The 18,643-nt window shown below is 42.7% G+C and overlaps 2 protein-coding genes across 4 annotated transcripts in view; one reads left to right on the top strand and one right to left on the bottom strand.

Moving 5' to 3' along the window:
* The window catches only part of kank4 (KN motif and ankyrin repeat domains 4), a 77,115-nt gene that overhangs the window by 29,817 nt on the left and 28,655 nt on the right, over positions 1–18,643 (top strand). Inside the window, exon 1 of one of the 3 annotated variants that reach the window (XM_079653540.1) lies at positions 17,488–17,544. The exons of the other annotated variants lie outside the window; for them this stretch is intronic. The gene's annotated coding sequence lies outside the window, so the exon portion shown is untranslated. Of the gene's footprint in view, positions 1–17,487; positions 17,545–18,643 lie in introns of those variants that run through there. 3 annotated transcript variants of the gene reach the window in all.
* LOC307019559 (uncharacterized protein) lies at positions 54–4,229 on the bottom strand (the record flags this gene model as incomplete). The annotated part of the gene is made up of 3 exons (XM_079650569.1): positions 54–1,075; positions 1,136–1,588; positions 4,218–4,229. The coding sequence occupies 3 exons, from the start codon at positions 4,227–4,229 to the stop codon at positions 383–385; spliced, it is 1,158 nt and encodes a 385-aa protein (XP_079506695.1). The 3' UTR covers positions 54–382.

Below are 18,643 nucleotides of genomic sequence, written 5' to 3'. Positions count from 1 at the left end.
TAACTATACAGTCTGTGATACGGTGAGTGAAGCAGATAGGACCCAAACGCAGATAACATTTGATAATACCTTTATTTCAAGGTCTAGAGTAAACTTGGAACAAACAAAAAACTCTCCGGTGAACTAAGTCACGAACAAAAGAAGCACCAACACTGAACACAGGAGGAGACAAGACTAAATACACAGAAGGGTAATCACAGGACAAGAAACAGCTGGGCAGGGGAGGAGAAACACAAGGGCCACAGGTGAACACAATCAGATAACTAGACACACCAGGGAACTAATGACAAGAGGAAAAACACAGGGAAAAGGACCGGACAATAACCCAGAGGAAAACATGACAAGGGAAACAGCAAAAACATCCAAACCTACAACCGGGACATTAACCCAGGAGCGTGACATAACTCCCCCCCTCAAGGGACGGATTCCAGACGTCCCAAAAAACAAAGTCCTGGAGGGGGTCTGGAGGACAGGTCTCGGGCGGACGGCCCGGGGGCAAGGCAGAAAACAAGGAGGTGAACTCGGGCAGACGGCCCGGGGGCAAAGCAGAGTCCAAAGTGGGGAACTCGGGCGGACGGCCCGGGGGTAAGGTAGAGACCATGGATGGGGTCTCGGGCGGCCGGCCCGGGGGCAAGGCAGAATTCAAAGAGGGGAACTCGGGCGGACGGCCCAGGGGTAAGACAGAGTTCGAGGCCGGAGTCTCGGGCGGACGGCCCGGGGGCAAAGCAGAGTCCAAAGTGGGGAACTCGGGCGGACGGCCCAGGGGTAAGGTAGAGACCATGGATGGGGTCTCGGGCGGCCGGCCCGGGGGCAAGGCAGAATTCAAAGAGGGGAACTCGGGCGGACGGCCTGGGGGCAAGACAGAGTTCGAGGCCGGAGTCTCGGGCGGACGGCCCGGGGGCAAGGCAGAGTTCGAGGAGGGGCGAAGACCACAGCGGGCGAACTCAGGGGACCGGGCTCGAGTGCGAAGACCGAACAGCTCCGGAGGCCGGGCAGGAACCGGTGTCGGCAAGATCCCCCACGGAAGAGGACACAGGGCCGGCAGGACCCCCGGCAGGAGAGCAGTTGGCGGAACCTTCAACGGCACGGGACATAGGGTTGGCAGGACCCCTGGCAGAAGAGCAGTCTGCGGGACCTCCAACGGGACAAGACATGGAGTTGGCAGGACCCCCCGGCAGAAGAGTAGTCTGCGGGACCTCCGACGTTTCAGGACATGGGGTTTGCAGGACCCCTGGCAGAAGAACAGTCCGCGGGACCTCGAACGGGACAAGACATGGAGTCGGCAGGACCCCCGGCAGAAGAGCAGTCTGCGGGACCTCCAACGGGACAAGACATGGAGTTGGCAGGACCCCCGGCAGAATAGCAGTCTGCGGGACCTCCAACGGCACAGGACATAGGATTGGCAGGACCCCCAGCGGAACCTCCAATGACACAGGACAAGGGACTTGTGTGGAGACTCGAGAGGAAACTTGAGAGGGAACTTGAACGGAGACTTGAGAGGGGACTTGAGAATGGACTCGAGAGGAGACTCGAGAGGGAACTTGAGAGTTGACTTGAGAGGTGACTCGAGAGGTAGCTCGAGAGGAGGCTAGAGAAGGCACTGGAGAGGTGACTTGAGAGGTGACTTGAGAAGTGTCTTGAAAGGGGACTCGAGAGGTAGCTCGAGAGGAGACTTGAGAGGGAACTGGAGATGAGACTCGAGAGGAGACTTGAGAGGGGACTCGAGAGGAGACTTGAGAGGGGACTCGAGAGGAGACTTGAGAAGGCACTGAAGAGGAGACTTTAGAGAGGGCTTGAGAGGGAACTAGAGAGGGAACTTGAGAGTTGACTTGAGAGATGAATTGAGAGGGATCTTGAACGGAGACTTGAGAGGGGACTTGAGAAGGGACTCGAGAGGGGACTAGAGAGGGAAATCGAGAGTTGACTCGAGAGGGGACTCGAGAGTTGACTCGAGAGGGGACTCGAGAGAAGACTCGAGAGGAGACTCGAGAGGGAACTTGTGAGGAGACTCGAGAGGGAACTCGAGAGGATACTTGAGAGTTGAATTGAGAGGGGACTCGGGTAGGAACTTGAGAGGAGACTTGAGAGGGGACTTGAGCAAGGACTTGAGAGGGGACTTGAGAGGTGTCTTGAAAGGGGACTCGAGATGAGACTCGAGAGGTAGCTCGAGAGGAGACTTGAGAGGAGACTCGAGAGGGGACTCGAGAGGATACTTGAGAAGGAACTCGAGGGGATACTTGAGAGGGAACTCGAGAGGGGACTCGAGTAGGAACTTGAGAGGAGAGGGGGCTTGAGCAGGGACTCGAGAGGAGACTTGAGAAGGCACTGAAGAGGAGACTTGAGAGATGACTCGAGAGGGGACTCAAGAGGAGACTTGAGAAGGAACTTGAGAGTTCACTTGAGAGGTGACTTGAGAGGGAACTTTAACGGAGACTTGAGAGGGGACTCGAGAGGAGACTTGAGGGAACTTGAGAGGTGACTTGAGAGGGGACTCAATAGGGAACTCGAGAGAGGGCTTGAGAGGGAACTTGAGTTGACTTGAGAGATGACTTGAGAGGGATCTTGAACGGAGACTTGAGAGGGGACTTGAGAAGGGACTCGGAGCTGGCGTCGGACGGACAGCCAACAGGAGACGAGGCGCTGGAGTCGGCCGGTATGCCGACAGGACACGGGGAGCTGGCGTCGGACGGACAGCCAACAGGAGACGAGGTGCTGGAGTCGGTCGGTATGCCGACAGGACACGGGGAGCTGGCGTTGGACGGACAGCCAGTCCTATAGCCGAAACTGGAGTCGGGACCATGGCTACCGGTACCGGTACTGAAGCCGAACCTATGGCTGCCGGGGCCGGAACTGGGGCCCGAACCCTGGCTGCTGGGGCTCGGGCTGCTAACCTGGCCTTGCGACTCCTCTTCGCAGCCGCCTGAATACTCCGTGGACCTCCATAAGCCAGACGAGTTCCGGAATACGACTCCTGGACAGGAGCAGGAACTGGGGCAGAAGCACGGGTTGACTTCAGATGGAACCCACCGAGGCGTATGGTACCAGGTTGGGAATTGGGAGACAGGGAGCTAGCATGCCTGGGGCTAGCAGGCCGGGAATCACACACCGGGAGGATCTTTGAAATCAAGCCAGGTAAGAACTTCACCAAACCTGGTTTCTCTCTAGCCATCTGGCGCGCCTCTGACAACACAGCCTCTTGCTGCTGAACTCCGGGTGCTCTCTTCCATCGATCCGAGCAGTTAGCCATAAAAAAGGAAAAGTTTGATAATTCCAGCTCGAACGGATCTGCTGGGCCCATTTCAAGGTTGGTGCTTTCTGATACGGTGAGTGAAGCAGGTAGGAGCCAAACGCAGATAACATTTGATAATGCCTTTATTTCAAGGTCTAGAGTAAACTTGGAACAAACAAAAAACTCTCCGGTGAACTAAGTCACGAACAAAAGAAGCACCAACACTGAACACAGGAGGAGACAAGACTAAATACACAGAAGGGTAATCACAGGACAAGAAACAGCTGGGCAGGGGAGGAGAAACACAAGGGCCACAGGTGAACACAATCAGATAACTAGACACACCAGGGAAATAATGACAAGAGGAAAAACACAGGGAAAAGGACCAGACAATAACCCAGAGGAAAACATGACAAGGAAAACAGCAAAAACACCCAAACCTACAAAACTACAACCGTGACATGAACCTAGGAGCGTGACAGTCTGTTATTGTAAAGCATGTTAAAGGGGGCTACTGAATCGTGGAAAATAGGCTAAGCATTGTGCAAACAGGTTTAAATTGAGGACTATATTTAATGGAGAATAGTTTTGTAAATCCTTTTCAGTGGTTTACAGTTGTAGGTTATTTAAAAGCAAGATTCAAAATGTATCCACCCTTTTTTTGTTTTCTGTGTGTTTATTTTCAGTTTTAACTGTACTTTTGAGATAATTGGGCATAAGGGTATGCTCTCAGTGATTCAGCATAATTTTAATAAAGGATGAATAAATAAATGAATTATTGAATTTAGGTCAAGGATCGAGAGGGCTCAGAAAGGGGTTGTAGGGTTGTATTATTATACAGACAGGATTAAAATTATCTGAAAATGGAGGCAATTTTCAATATTTTCTGCCTTGCATAGATTCGCAATCACTCATAAACACACAATGAATTGGTGGTGATTAGCCACCTTTTTTGAACTTTGAACAGTTTCAATATATGCATTCTGACCTCATCAATCATCCTGAATTGAATCCTGTCTCTGTTCTTTTAATATGTAAATCTTTCTGACATTGGCTCAGAGTTTAATAGTTGTTTTTCATGTTATCACTAACAATAGGAGGGTGTAGGGACTCATATGCTGTCCATCAGTCATCACATATTGTCCAAAACCAATGCATATAAAGACAACAAATGACTTCAAAAAACTATTTTTCCCTACATATTTCATGATAAATACATGTCTGCACAAAGTATAGAATATAACAATTCTATCTAAGAAAGCACAAGGTGCAACTAAGGCAGTTACAACCCTGTGACCAATACTCTCTTCATCTTAGTTCAGCAAGATGCGAAAGTGATGGATTATGCCCGAGTCGCAACTGAGTGGAAAATCAATTTCCCCCTGAGAAAACGTTACTCTTACATACATTACATTTCACGCTACATGGCACAGACTGAGATGTTTTATTTTCAGATATTCGATTTGTCTCACGGCAAAGCAGAGGCGGTCTGATGATTTAAAAAAAAGTAGGAGTTGGTTAACGAGGTGAAAAATATGGTAGTTCAAAGCCACAGAGGAGTTTCACAGTGTTGGGTAATAGTTTTTGCTCATTAGGAAAGAGAAAGGGAAAAGAGGAGTGGAATAAAGCTTGGGGTGGTTTTATTCCTTCACTACCTGCACTACACACAGGTTAGGTGACCCTCCTGGATTTTAATATTCAAAAGGGTAGCTGGTCTGAAATATGCACCTTGACAAAAATGATATTTTTTGAAATATTTCTCAAAGGTATGCACTACTAATCTCATAAATGGATTTAATTGAGGCCCCATTTAGTCAGTATTTGAAGATTTCTAGCAATGCAAACGAGCGTTAGATTGGCACTGGCTACAGACAGAAAAATAATTATAAATGAATCAGTAGCAGATTCATAAATAAATTGTCCTTAAAATTAGAATTTTATTTGGCTGACTCTGTGGTGTCAGAATGCATGCCAGAATCCACAAGTAACCTTGTTTTTATAAAGCAGATGATGAATATAATCTCTGTTTCACATGTGAGGTTAAGAATATGTTCTCTTCCTTAAAAAAACATGTTTTATGCATATAATGAATAAGGAAATTTCAAACATTTCTCTGAAATACAATTCAACATTTTAAAGAAGGACGATTGACTTTCCATAATATTAATAGTTAAGTTTGTGGTTAAATGTATGTTACAATCCTCTACAGCTCTTATTTTTGTTACACTGTATACTACAGTTATACTGACTAATCATATGGGGATTTCAAAAACAATAAAAGTACTTACAAAACCTTTATGGTATTGTTAAATTATCAGCATACTAATCTGTTTTATGATGAAAAACATTGAGAATATAGTTATCGTTCTTTCGAGCTCAGAACAAGATATGCTTATTTGTTTTCTCATTCAAAGACTCAAAATCCCCTCAGCAATCATTTTAATCTATTATATACAGTGTTATACATTCATGGCATTATATAACATTGAGTATAGTGTAAAAGCAATTGCGTAAAATGGCATATCAACAGCATTCCACTGGCTATAATGTTGGGCAGTATGATTCAAGCCCTTGCCTTTTATGTAATAAGAGACGCACATCAAGCATGTTTGAAAAATATAGCCTGGCATGTTTATGGCAAAACAAATGACGAGACATTGTCTGAGAATATTGCACTAAGAATAAGGAAGTTGTTTTTAAACGTGCATAGTTGACTTTACATTGTCTCCATCGTTCTCTCTCTCTGTCTGACTTTAAGAGGGGGTAAAGCCTCTGGCCTGTTTCTCAGCTGGAATGTTTAGTTGCTTACTTATTCCCAGCTCACCGCATTGTTACGGCAGAGATAGAAGGCTTCTATTATAGCTGTGAGAGACAGAATGAGGTGAGTTGAACAGAGGTTTAGCTACATAGGCAGATAACTACCCCCGCCCCCCCCCATAAGACATTGTTTTGATAGATTTGGGGTTTGAAGAAAATGTGGGATTCAGCCCCAAAGGGAGATGGGTAAGAGGAAATGATGTCCCCATTGTACAAATCTGTGCAGTGTGTGTTCCTCTCATTTGTGCATGCACTAAAGCTGGCGTTAATAGGGGTAATATGTGCCATTTGTTTATGTGCATGGTGTGCAGTTTTGGCTGTATCCACTGGCTCATATGGCAGCTGAAAGACTGACAGATGGATGCGCAGCAGTCGCAGCATCTCTCCAGTATCTCTGGGGTACGCAAACTCAGGGCTGTCAATCTAAAAATCAAGTAGCTACACTTTGCAGCAGAGCTGGGCAAAGATTTAGCAAGACCCACTGAAAACGCTTACAGCGCAAGATCAAAAGCACTTAATCAACTAACAAAAGTTAGTTGATTAAAACGAGTGCAGGGACGGGATCGGAGAGAAAAAGAGTACAGGCAAGCAAAACTCTGCTCAAAGAAATGAGCTTGCTTTAAATTCTCATAAAATAAATGATATAGCATGCCGACACATAGTCTAGCTAATGATGTATCTGGCTGGCAGCAAGAGAGAAATGTAATTAAAAGCCTGTCCAATACTCAACACCCCCTCATCAACGTCTTGTCTCTCTCTTTCCTGTCCCTCTTTATGTGGTTTCATCTCCTATCATCACTTTGATTCATTTCACTTCTCTTTAAGCACTTTGTGTTTCCCTCTTTTATCTGACTGATGTACCTCCACTCTCTCCTCTCAAAATATCCTAATTGCTTTCCTACTAATGTTTCCCGTCATCCTCCTCTCTCAATATGATTAAAGACACAGCCACATTTAAAAACATTTTTAAATAGGTAGTCTAAAAGGCATGGAGACATTGGGACTGATATACAATATTGCCATAATGGGAAGAACAGTTACAACTTCTTCTTATTCTGAATAACGATTTGTTAATGCATTATTTCAAAAATGCTTGTTCACAAGTCACCCCACACTATAACCATATGCCAAACACCTACTTTTGTTGTGTGGAATACAGAAGTTAGACCAGATCCAAACAGTGGGCTATGTTAAAGGTCCCCTATAATACTGTTTTTCATCAATATAGGTCTCAGATATATAAAACATGTCTCTGAAGTGTTTGACTCCAAATACCAAACAGATAATTGTAGCGTCCCATAATTCCCTCTGTTTCAGCCCTGTTTCAAAAGTGCTGATTCTCTGTCTGTTACTTTAGATGAAAATAAGGAGCCACTCCCCACGCCCCTCTGAGAGATATTTCAGTGTGTCCTCCCCCAAGCAAGGAAACACACAACCACTCAGAAACGCCAACCAGTGGTGTAGTTGGGATCTTTTTTACTAGGTGGATGCTATTTTAATTAAAGGGGACCTATCATGCAAAATGCACTTTTTGTACGTCTTTTATACATGAATATGTGTCCAGGGAACTCACCAAGTGTCAGAAAACACAACCCTCTCTATTTTCCTCCATACCCAAATCTCTAAAAAAAGGGGCTGCAACGGATCTGATACAGACTGATCCAGATTTGAACACTTCTATGACGTCACAGAAGTGGCGCTACGGCTATTGGGCCAACTCCACCAATCAGCAGGAGACAGCCACGGACATTTCTGTTCGAAAGCGCTGGAGACGCTGTAGTACATATTTCAGGCCACCAGATGTGGCTGTTCTCACTCAATCCGAGCATGAAAGGCAGTGTTAAATTGAGCGAAATGAGGAATGGATAAAATGCATGATGTGTTTGGTATTTTGAAAAATAAAAAGTATAAATATGCCTTATATAGGTATGGTCCTACAATATATTATAAAAAAATAGCATGATAGGTCCACTTTAAGTCATCCCAAACAATGCCACAAGTGCGCACGCGCGCAATACACTCACAAAACGGGCAGACAGGTCTACAGAAACTACCGGACGTGCGATTCTTTTCTTTTTTTTAGGACGTGCGATATTAAGTAGGCAAATGAACTCAAACACGTTACAATTATTTTGCTGCTTGCTACAAAAGGAAAACTTGCGCGGCTCTCATGTCAGGAGTACTTGAGTGAGTGACATGCATGCAAAGCAAACCACCAATCACAACCATTCTTCATTAGATCACGAGCTAGCTCAGCTTGTTGCTCTGATAACTTAAGATCCAGAAGTCCGTGACTAAAATCCTTAATCCGGTTAAATATCGTTTAAAAAATACCATTAAAGTTCAAGAAAGGATGTTTTGCGGACACACACACAGGCTTCAAATCAAGTCATAATTATTACAACAAATACACTTTTGCAACTGATAACACTGGCAATGATTTTATATTTATTAGACTATTACAAAAAATCATGCTTCATAAAAACAACGGCACTGCGAACTAATCACACAATCACAGAATTAATCAAACTTCATCATGGCACAGCGGCCAAACGTTATCACAGGTTGGTGCGCACCATGCGCATTTTCCAACATAAGAGAGGTCACAATTACAATGCTACAGATTTAAATCTTCGATCCCTCTCCATAACAAGAGAAAAGCGACACTAACCATTAGAAGTTAATCTTGTGGGCCTTGCGCTCAGCAAAGTCGTCAACAACGCTGCTCAGGTCTAACTTCTGGGCTCTGCTGTTCTCTATTGAGTGTTGCCAATCCACTGAGTCGTTCTTGTCCCATGCTGCTTCTTAAATACGTCTTAATCAATTTGAGCTTTGAGAATGAGCGTTCTGCGGTCGCAACAGTGACAGGTATGGTCATTCATGTTTTCCAGTATTTTTGTCTGTCTAATTTTGTCAGTTTAGCCTTTACATCTCCTTGTTCTCTCTTGTCCTTTCTCTTTTGAGCGCTGCTTTTACATTATAAATGCAAGCTATTCAATTTGTTATAATGCTGCAGAATTTTCTGCTGCTATAGCTATATAGTACTTATGATTTGTGATGTTGAAAACATATTTTTATATATTTATTTTTTTGCATAGGCCCCTGGCCGGTTCGATAGTTACGCCACTCAGCCCATTCCCTTTTTCACTCTGTAATATAGCTGTGTGATATTTCTGGATTTTCCCATTGCGTTCTTTTCGCCATTATTTCCTAATTACTCTTATATTATCAACCTCTCTCTTTATGTGTCACTCCTCTCCCTTCTATTGCTCTTCAGCCTGACCCATTTATTTTTAAGCACCACTGGAATATCCCAATACATAAAGAAAGGCCAGTCAACATCACAACATCTAGTGTTGAACCCAGCAGGCCTCACGTCTGTCCAATATCCTACTGCTGCTCTTTGTGCAGCCTTTTAGCCTGCGGTGCTCTGCTGCGTTCAGTTAGCTCCTCAGTGTGTCGAGACAGAATATAGAATAACTAGAGAAGAAAATCACAGAAGCTGACACAGGTGGAAAGACAAGGAGGTTGTAGAAATGAAAGGCTTTGGCCACAACTCTCTTCTTTGGAGCCGCAGGCATCAGCTCTACAATGCCAATAAACAAACCTCTCCCCTTTGGCTGCACTTCATCCTCAAGATTAGTTTGACACTCTGGCTTTTCAAGATAGGTAACGACAGAGAGTGAGAGGAAAGAAAAGAGAGCGGGTGTGACATGCAAAGAGGGCCGTGAGCTGGACTTGAACCCATGATTTCACCCATGAAGCACATGGTAGAAACTCAGCCAGCTCACCAGCCCTGCCTGCTTCTACATCCTCCTCGTTTCTCTCCTTATTCTCATCCTTCCTGAAATAATCTCCCCTCGATTATAAAAACACTAAATAGTAAAACGCCTAAATCCAAATGTATATTTATTTTTAACTGGATCCAGTCCAGGAACAAATTCCCTCAAAATGCCGTTTATTTACCCAAGGAAATGTTTTCCATTGTTATCTGCAATTATGCAAAATCCCAAAGCAGGTGGCTTCAGTTTTTTTAATTCACAGCATTCTGTTTGAATTATGAAGATTTATGTACAGTACTGTACATGTTATCTTGTGTTTTCCCTTCTTAACTAAAGGAAAACATTACACTCACACAGAGGACTCCCTTAGGGCAGATACAGATGGTTCTGCTTTGTGTGAGCAATACTCAGATTAGGTCCAGAGTGTAAGGGAGATTAGTATGTTGTTGTATGAGTTTATGTGTATCTTTAAACCTTTTCATTCTTTGTTTAAGGCTCAATTTGGATTTCTATAAAACCTTTTCTTAGCAATCATAACATTTTGTTGTCCTATCCGTTTAATCTTCCCACATGTAATACATTTATCTCACAGAATGAAGACCAATCACATAGATTAAACCCCTCTGGGATCAACACACACCTCTAACCTACAACACACCGCTCCCCCCTCCCATTTATTCTTATGTAAGGAGAGATTCCTGGGAATTGTTCAGGCAAGGTCGCGACCCCATGTACCTTCTCTTCAGACTCAACAAATTGCCTGCTGAAAGAGCCCAGGCAGCCTCCTGGCTAACACCGTGTCTTCCCCGTGTTCAGTGTGGCACAGAGCAACACATTGTGCCCGGAGAAATTGGACGGATGTGAAGTAAACCAACAGGAGAAATGTATATTCTTAACACTTCTATTGAGGCTTAATCCAGCAAATGTGTGTTTTTTGCCCTTGTTTCATGATGTTAAATGCTGTTATCGTAGCCTTATTGAGTCTTACTGTGTGACATGATGACATTTAAGACTTTAACCACATCTGTTAAGAGTTTATATTGTGATATGAGTATATCTTTGAAAAAATAATTGAGAAACTAAAAATATTGCTTAAAATAAGCAATACTTTGGAGTTTGTTTGTTTTTCTGGTTATTCAAGCAATTGACATACCATACTAATCAAGGTACTTGATCAAATTGATCATCACACATCACTGTGGTCTAAAACATCCACAGATATTATCAAAACAAATCACTCAACCCTACCTCAGTTAAAGTGATCTGGGAAACATGGACTATGGCAAAAAGCAACATTACTAGGGACACACAAAGTGTTTATGTTCATCTCAAACTCACAAAGTAGCCCCCTTGAAATCCATGAAGCTATTGTAACGAGCTGCTGAGCATGGTGAAAAATGTTTCACTCTTGTCAGCTGACCTATGAGTGACTCTCATGGTATCATATCATCATTGAAGATAAATCCCAGGTTGAAAACACAAGGATTTCCCTTCAGACCTACCTATTCTTTTGAACATTTCACGCTGATACCACTGACAACCATTTCACAAAGCATACATTTATAGATTGATTTCCCATCTTCCTGACAGCTGCTGGTTTTTGTTCACCTCATAATGAGCTGAAAATCAATGTGGGAAGACTTGGAAACTGCTTTATATTCAATCACAGTCGACACTATGTCAGCTTCTTCCAAGTTACATCTGCAGTAATGTAGTCTACAGCAGGATGTCCTATTTCTTTATTTCATTGAATTTGTTTACGTCCATAGCTTACAACTCTCTCCTTGGCTGTCTATTATGCTCATGGTTCAGGCTTCAGGGTTGATTCATGGTTGGGAATAAACAAAGCAAGATATGCCAACAACGAGAGAAATACGAGATGTCCGGTGCTTCACAAAGACAACAAAACATAGACAAAATAACAGGCACATAAAGCACTATCTCTCTTCTTGTTCTACTCTCTCAGAACTCTCTGTCTGTGGTTTCTTGGCTGTAGTGCTTATTAGTGATATTAGAGTCTAGGCTGTAGTCTGTGCAGTGTTTCGCCCCCTCAGGTCGGCAGAGTTCAGCCCTCCAGGAAGAGGCTGTCTGTGGGAGCGAGCAGACCAAAGCCACAATCAGGTTATAGCTTAGCCATGCTTCTCCCACTGTCAATGATAAAGCTCTCCTTCTCTCTGTGTATTTTCCTCTAGTTTTTGTATTTTCTCAAATCGTTCTTCTTAAATCTGTGCAGTCAGTTTATTTTCAATTCTAAAATTTTATCGCAGTCCTTCCAAACCAGATCAGCACCAGACTGAGCTTGAGATCAGATAAAAAGGGACAATAAGATCAGATTGAGTGACGCTGGGAGATAAATAAAGAAATGATCTTATTTAGAAACACAATAAAAAAACTAATGGTGAAGTTCCTCTCTTGCCGTCAGCCGCTGGAGAGTGCTTCTTCCAAAAATCAATGAGAGCTGATCACATTGTGTTCGAGCTGTGGATGCATTGTTTCACACCTAATGGAAACGTGCCATCTCAAAAATTGACAATATTACATTTCTAATGGCTGATGCACTTTTTCATCTCCATCTAGTGCACTGAACCAAGAGGAATCAATTAGATTCTGTAGTTTTATGGTTTATTGACTCTAAAAAAGTCATACAAATCCACACAAGCTATCATGCCCACTTAAAGATAAGCCTAGTGCTTTAAAGTGACACATCTAGTAGAACAAGCTAATCATTTCTATAGTTTTTTTTAAACATTAGCACACCACCAAAAAGCTGTTGTTATGCACATTGTTAACTAGTAAAGACACATTTTCCCTCTGCTGCTCTTTCCATCAAAAGTTGCTCTGTACAGTAGCAGCTATGACACATTGTAATGTGGAGTATAATTTGTGGGTTATGGAGACTTTGGGGATCCAATGAGAATCTCAAATGAGAGATCATACTGTAATCTGACATTATGGAAAACAGAGGAAAGCATCTGGCAAAAATGTAATGCATAATGAGCAAAAGAGCCATACAGAGAAGTAATGTAGTAACCTGTATTTATTGTGTCCACATTACGTAGCTCTGGTTAAAAATGTCTCCCTGTCACCCTGCATTTCCTAGTGACTAGATATTCAGGAAAGTAGTTAAAGTTTATGCAGAATTAGAAATGATTGTAGTATGACCAAAGACTATATAACCAGTGGATTTGGTCACGGTGATGTCACCCATTTATGATGGACTACGCTTCTGAAGCCTTGAATTTGCCATTGTGGCCAATTTGTTTGCAACCAGAAGTGACACGGGGCAGTGGAGCAAAGTACAAACCGAACATTAAACAAGATAATTAAAACTAAACTAACACCTGAATGAGCTGAAATCTCTGTGACAGGGTTAGAGTTATAAGACTAAAATCTCAAAGAAACACACCAAAAAGCACAGTGGTATTTAAATGGATCATCATTTACAAAAAGGAACGTTACTCTGGATAGAAGAATTCTTGAAACTAGAGATTCAAGCGATCCACTCGTCAAGAAAATATTTACTCGGGAGATAAATCAAGCAAGAAGTTGGTTTATTTTCTCATAGACTTCTGAACAATGAGGTTTAAGGAAAGTAGAAGAGTAGATGGCAGCACACATTTTCCTTTTGCATACTCTCAATTGTATTATTATACTATGCATGTATCAGCAGTGTATCTTACGGACTGCTTCTCTCTAGCTTTCTCACTGTCTCTTTGCTTCTCATGCACACCTGAACACACAGTGCAGAGGTCATTTTGACTTGAGCTGTGCAAGGAGGTGTGTACTGTGGTCAGTTCAGTGGGCGTCTGTTTTAAACGTGTAAACAGCCTTTCCCCTGCCTGGAGGCCTTATCAGCAACTGGCCTTCCTCAGGATGTCTGCCAGCCCTCGCTCATTCTCAGTGGAAAATCTTGGTAATAGCTTGTGTTTTTTTTTTCCACCTTCAAACCATTTATGTAATGGGTATTTGTTGTAACACTCAAATAATTGCTCGTAGAGAACACACTATGGTGGACTTTAAAGTAGTATTCAAGCATGTAGAGCAGCCTATCTGGCATTGCATCTCCATATCCACTTGTGCTAACACATAAGAACAAAAACAACACTCACCAAGAGACAAAGCTGGACATTTTAACCAGAGAGATTTTTGAGGGTTACACAGGCCAAAAATGAATCAGAGGAGAATATGCAGGGAGTGGGTTATGGGTCATTTATCCTCGCTTAGAGTCTGTAAATGTATCTTCTTAAAGGGTTGAGAATAGAAGCAATTAAAACAAGGGAAAATGCAGCAAACATTCTTTTTGTCAGGGATTATGGCCCATGATGTCAGTATATTGAGCTGGTATTTGTTACAAGAAGACATATGGGATACTGTGTGTGTATCCAAGCATTGATGTATGGCTTCAACAAAACATAGCATACTCTTCGAACATTAAAAAAGATGCCAGCGCAAATGTAAAACAGTTTGACAGATGTGATCAGCCAGCAAACATATTTGTCCACATTGTAAATCTTGAAAATAATCTTTTATCAAAACATAACTTTGCTTGATAAATGAGGAACACTGTAAAACTATGAAAGGAATGTAAAGCCTAAACATTGACCTAACACCAAATACGATTTAACGTTATCTATCCAGAGCAAAAGGTGGTCTCATTTATGAATGATTACAAATGACTGGTCCTGGAAAAACAGTTACATACTGTATGCATTTCTTCAGCAACTGACCAGCAGTTTCCAATCTGCCACCAGTTTACCTTTCATAGTTTAAGACACAACTCTGAACCGCAACTGCATTTAAGCAAATTTGACACCTTTTAAGTTATAAAAGTATAGAGATTATGTCTGTCTTCAGTGTCAATGCAGAAACAAAACAAAATGTTACCATCCTTACTTCGAACAATTGTCAGTTTTGAAAAATTAAAAAGAAAGCTGTTGAATTTGAGGTTGGAGTAAAGACTGTTTTGGGTTGTTCGCACTTGGACCCACTCACAAATATGCACGCACTACTGCAGGCTACACTAGCAAAGATAATTGTCTGTTCCAAGAACTGGCATGAATCTCAAGCTGCTAGTGAACCTGAAACTTTATAATAGCACACATATTATAATGAGACACAGCAGGCATTACAAATGATAAGCAGTAAAGTAAACCTACAGTTTAACGCAAAATGTAATTATTTGCTTTTCCCAGAATTGGATAATTGCATGGAAAGTCTCAAAGATATTTGACAGTGTAACCTGAGGGTGAGGAGTAACACTTGGTGACTGATAGCAGTGCTTTGCTGTGGCCACTATCCGTTATCATTCTGCATATTATGAATTCTTTATTTTTTGTTTCTCTGTAACTCCCACAGTAAGAAAAATAAAACTCAGCATATGACTCCCAGCTGTTCTGCTGAACTGTATGTTTATGAGCTTTGGGGTGCAGCAGTAAAAACATTTTTGGGTTTTCTCACAGAGCCAGACACATTCAAACACATGCATTTGCAGAAGCCTGGGGTGCCAGACTTCAGCAGTCACCAAGCTGTACTCCCACACCTATTCTTATATTATGACAAAAGCAAAGGGAGAATACTGATTATAGAGAAAAAGACTCCATATCAAGACAACATGGTGAAAAAACACAACATACAACATATTTTGTTTGAGCCTCACCCTCTCTAAGGGCTACTTTTAGGCCCTTGCCTTACTTTGAAAAGCATCTTAAGGAGCTATTTCCCCACAGGTCCCAGGGTCTCATGTGAATCTCCCCCACCATGAAGGGTGACTTTAATACCATGTACTACTGTGTGTGCTCCATCTTCCCCTCCCCAAGACAAAGAGGCACATGAACTTAGGCAGGGACTTATTCCCAACCATTTTTTTGCAGTGCACACTATATAGACCTTGCATTTTTATTTATTTCAATAAAGAACAAGTAAGATGGACAGACAACGTCAAACCAGGACAACAGAGAAAAGACGAGAGAGGCTCTACAAGTCCTGAAGGTCTGAGGTGGATCTGAGGCCTCCTGACGGAAGACGGTTCATGTGATCGCAAGAGGGAAGCTTAACCCTCTAGGCTGCATTACACCCTCTTTCAGTCTGGCTGCTTTAGATGAAAGGATGTGAGCTGATGTTATGCATTGTGTTGGACACATAGAGAGAGGGGAGGATTTAGTCAAAGATGTGAACATTGTCTGTGTTCGACAAAGTTTTTCATTCAAGTTAACACACTGAGAAAAGAAAAGCACCATGTCTTTTTTAATCATTTTTAAAGCAAATAAATAAACTGAAATGTCTTTCCTAACTAATGCGGAAGGTCCAACCAACTTTGTTATGTTCCCATTCCTGAAATGTAACATGTATTGCACTCCACTGATGCTAAGCCACAATACTGAACCAGTTGTCTGGTTGTTTTTACGGATAAGCATTTACATTTGACTCCACCTAAAACATCCTCACATGTTGTGCTTTCCTTACTCTAATTTAATCATTACAAACAGCATACTAAAAGTGAACAACGTAATTAATGACAAAATTAAAGTGCACCCATAGCAGTTGCTCTCTACAGTATATCAGCACTGAGTGTCAACCTATCTCTCTCCAGTCTCAATGAAAATAAACCCTTTGGCCTCAGGATATAGCCATTCAGGTTGATTTAGAGCCCTGGCATCGCTACAGCTATGCCATATATCCATATAATTATTTCATGGACTTTGTATATTTCTGCACTCTCATGGCATCAAGAACCAGAATGTGAGGCTATATTTTACAGATCCTGCATGCCTGCTGCTGAGCTTTTTTTGGATGGATGTTTGCTTTTCAAAATGGGTTCCACACATTCCCTTAAAGGGGAATTAGCGTTGGTGGTCTGAAGGATAGGTGCAAGAGCGAGATAAGAGATACGACCCATTATCCCAAGCAGTTAGCCTATTTAAAAGCTGTTAATTATTTACCTCATTTACACTACAGAGCCAGCTTGACCAGCTGGTTTACTCATTTCACTGCTTACTGTTATTAAGATGGACAGAACTGACTAGGGGGTTACTCGTTCAATTTATGATACCCCATCAAGGCTAGTTTAAAGCTTCGAAAAAAGGAATTTTGATCCTGTGTGGAGCCTTGACCTGGTCAAAGCAGGCCTTGTGTGGCCCTAGGGCAGCACAGCAGGGGTTTTGCAGTAATAATTAGACAGGTGCATGCACCACCATGGTGGGAGTCCACTGTAGGGCAGGCCGTGTGCCCGCAGGCTAAATGCACAGACACACGACCTCAGAAACACACCAGTAGATGACTGAACACACAGACCCCTAGTACACACACAGGACTCTGCATAATGTATCCCTTGTGGTCATTTGCACTTCAGAACATCTTGAGCTTTACACACACTCACATCTACACACGTTAAGTTGCTGCACTACAGAGAAGCAGTAGTGGTTGATTACTACATTTGTGTGTCGAGCATTGAGTGTGGGATTAGTTTTTTGGGCCAGTAGGCTGCAAAAGGCAGGCTATTGAATGTATCATACTAGGAGAGCATATAGAGAGCCTCTCTTCTCCTCCCTCCACCCCTCAGCACAATCTCTACCACCACCACCTCCACCCCGTTCCCACCCTCCCTCCTTTTGTTTTTGTGTGTTTCACTTTGTTTCTCTTTTGAGGTTAGACGAGAGACAGGGTCAGTAGCACTCACAGAAACAGGAAGGACAGGAGGTGAGTGGAGCTGCATTGCAGGTGAGAGGCAAACATCACCCTGAGAATTTACTCCCTTTTTCTGACTCCTTGTTTTCACTCATGAACAATTTGCTTTCTTTATCTCACAGTTTCTATCGCCCATAATTCTATTTAGTTTACTCAACATTGCTCATCTCCTCTTCGTCGATCTGCTACACCTCACCTCGCTCTCTTTTCTCACAACCTCTTTCCCGGTCTATTTTTGCAGGGTAGAACATATAGGTCACATGTTTTAGCCTGGGATGTGAGACAAATAGTGTGAAGAGAAAAGGAAAGTAGGTGTATGTATAAATGTGTAGATGCATGTGTGAAAGAGGGAGAGGCAGGATGGTGTTTTTCCCCGCATAATGTTTGCTCTCCACACACAGCTTGAGCAGCTGACAAAATGTGGGAGGAACAAATGGGCAGGCTGACAATCATACATGTGTTCAGACCATCGACTGTATATTTACAGGTTTAGACATTCTCACAAACACTCAACACAGTGACATTTATTGAGCTACTCAGTGTGGCAATCCGCCAACTCTTTGTATCCTGTCTGTGTGTGATGTTGTGTGTGTGTGGACGCCGAGCTGAAAGGCTGTCATCAAGCTCAGATCAATAGAGTGTGAATTTGGAAGTATTGATTTCTTCCCAGAGTCGTCCTTCCCGCTCTGCACAGCCACCTGGCTTCACACTTTAGTTTGTGTATTTTCCTCCAGGGGGGTGTGACTGTGAGAGGGAATGAATTGTATGTGAATGTATTTTTGTGTGTGCTTCCATGCACACATATCTTATTCCATGTGCATGTGTGTGTGTGTGCGTGTGTGTGTGTGTGTGTGTGTGTGTGTGTGTGTGTGTGTGTGTGTGTGTGTGTGTGTGTGTGTGTGTGTGTGTGTGTGTGTGTGTGTGTGTATTTTTGGCTGTGTTAATTGGAAGTGATAATTAATGAGCATGGGATCCAGATTTATTTATAACCCCTGTTTCTGTGAGAGTGTGGTGTGTAATACATAAGTTGAAACTTGCCCATATTGTATATTTAAATATTTGATGCATGTTTGGTGTTTGTGTGAGTTGTTTTTACCTTTCATAGTAAATGGAAGGAGATGTAATGTGACAT

The sequence above is a fragment of the Notothenia rossii genome (assembly GCF_949606895.1).
Source record: "Notothenia rossii genome assembly, chromosome: 1".
Taxonomy (NCBI): Eukaryota; Metazoa; Chordata; class Actinopteri; order Perciformes; family Nototheniidae; genus Notothenia; species Notothenia rossii.
The sequence above is the reverse complement of the archived record's forward strand: the minus strand, read 5'-3'. Positions and strand labels throughout refer to the sequence as shown.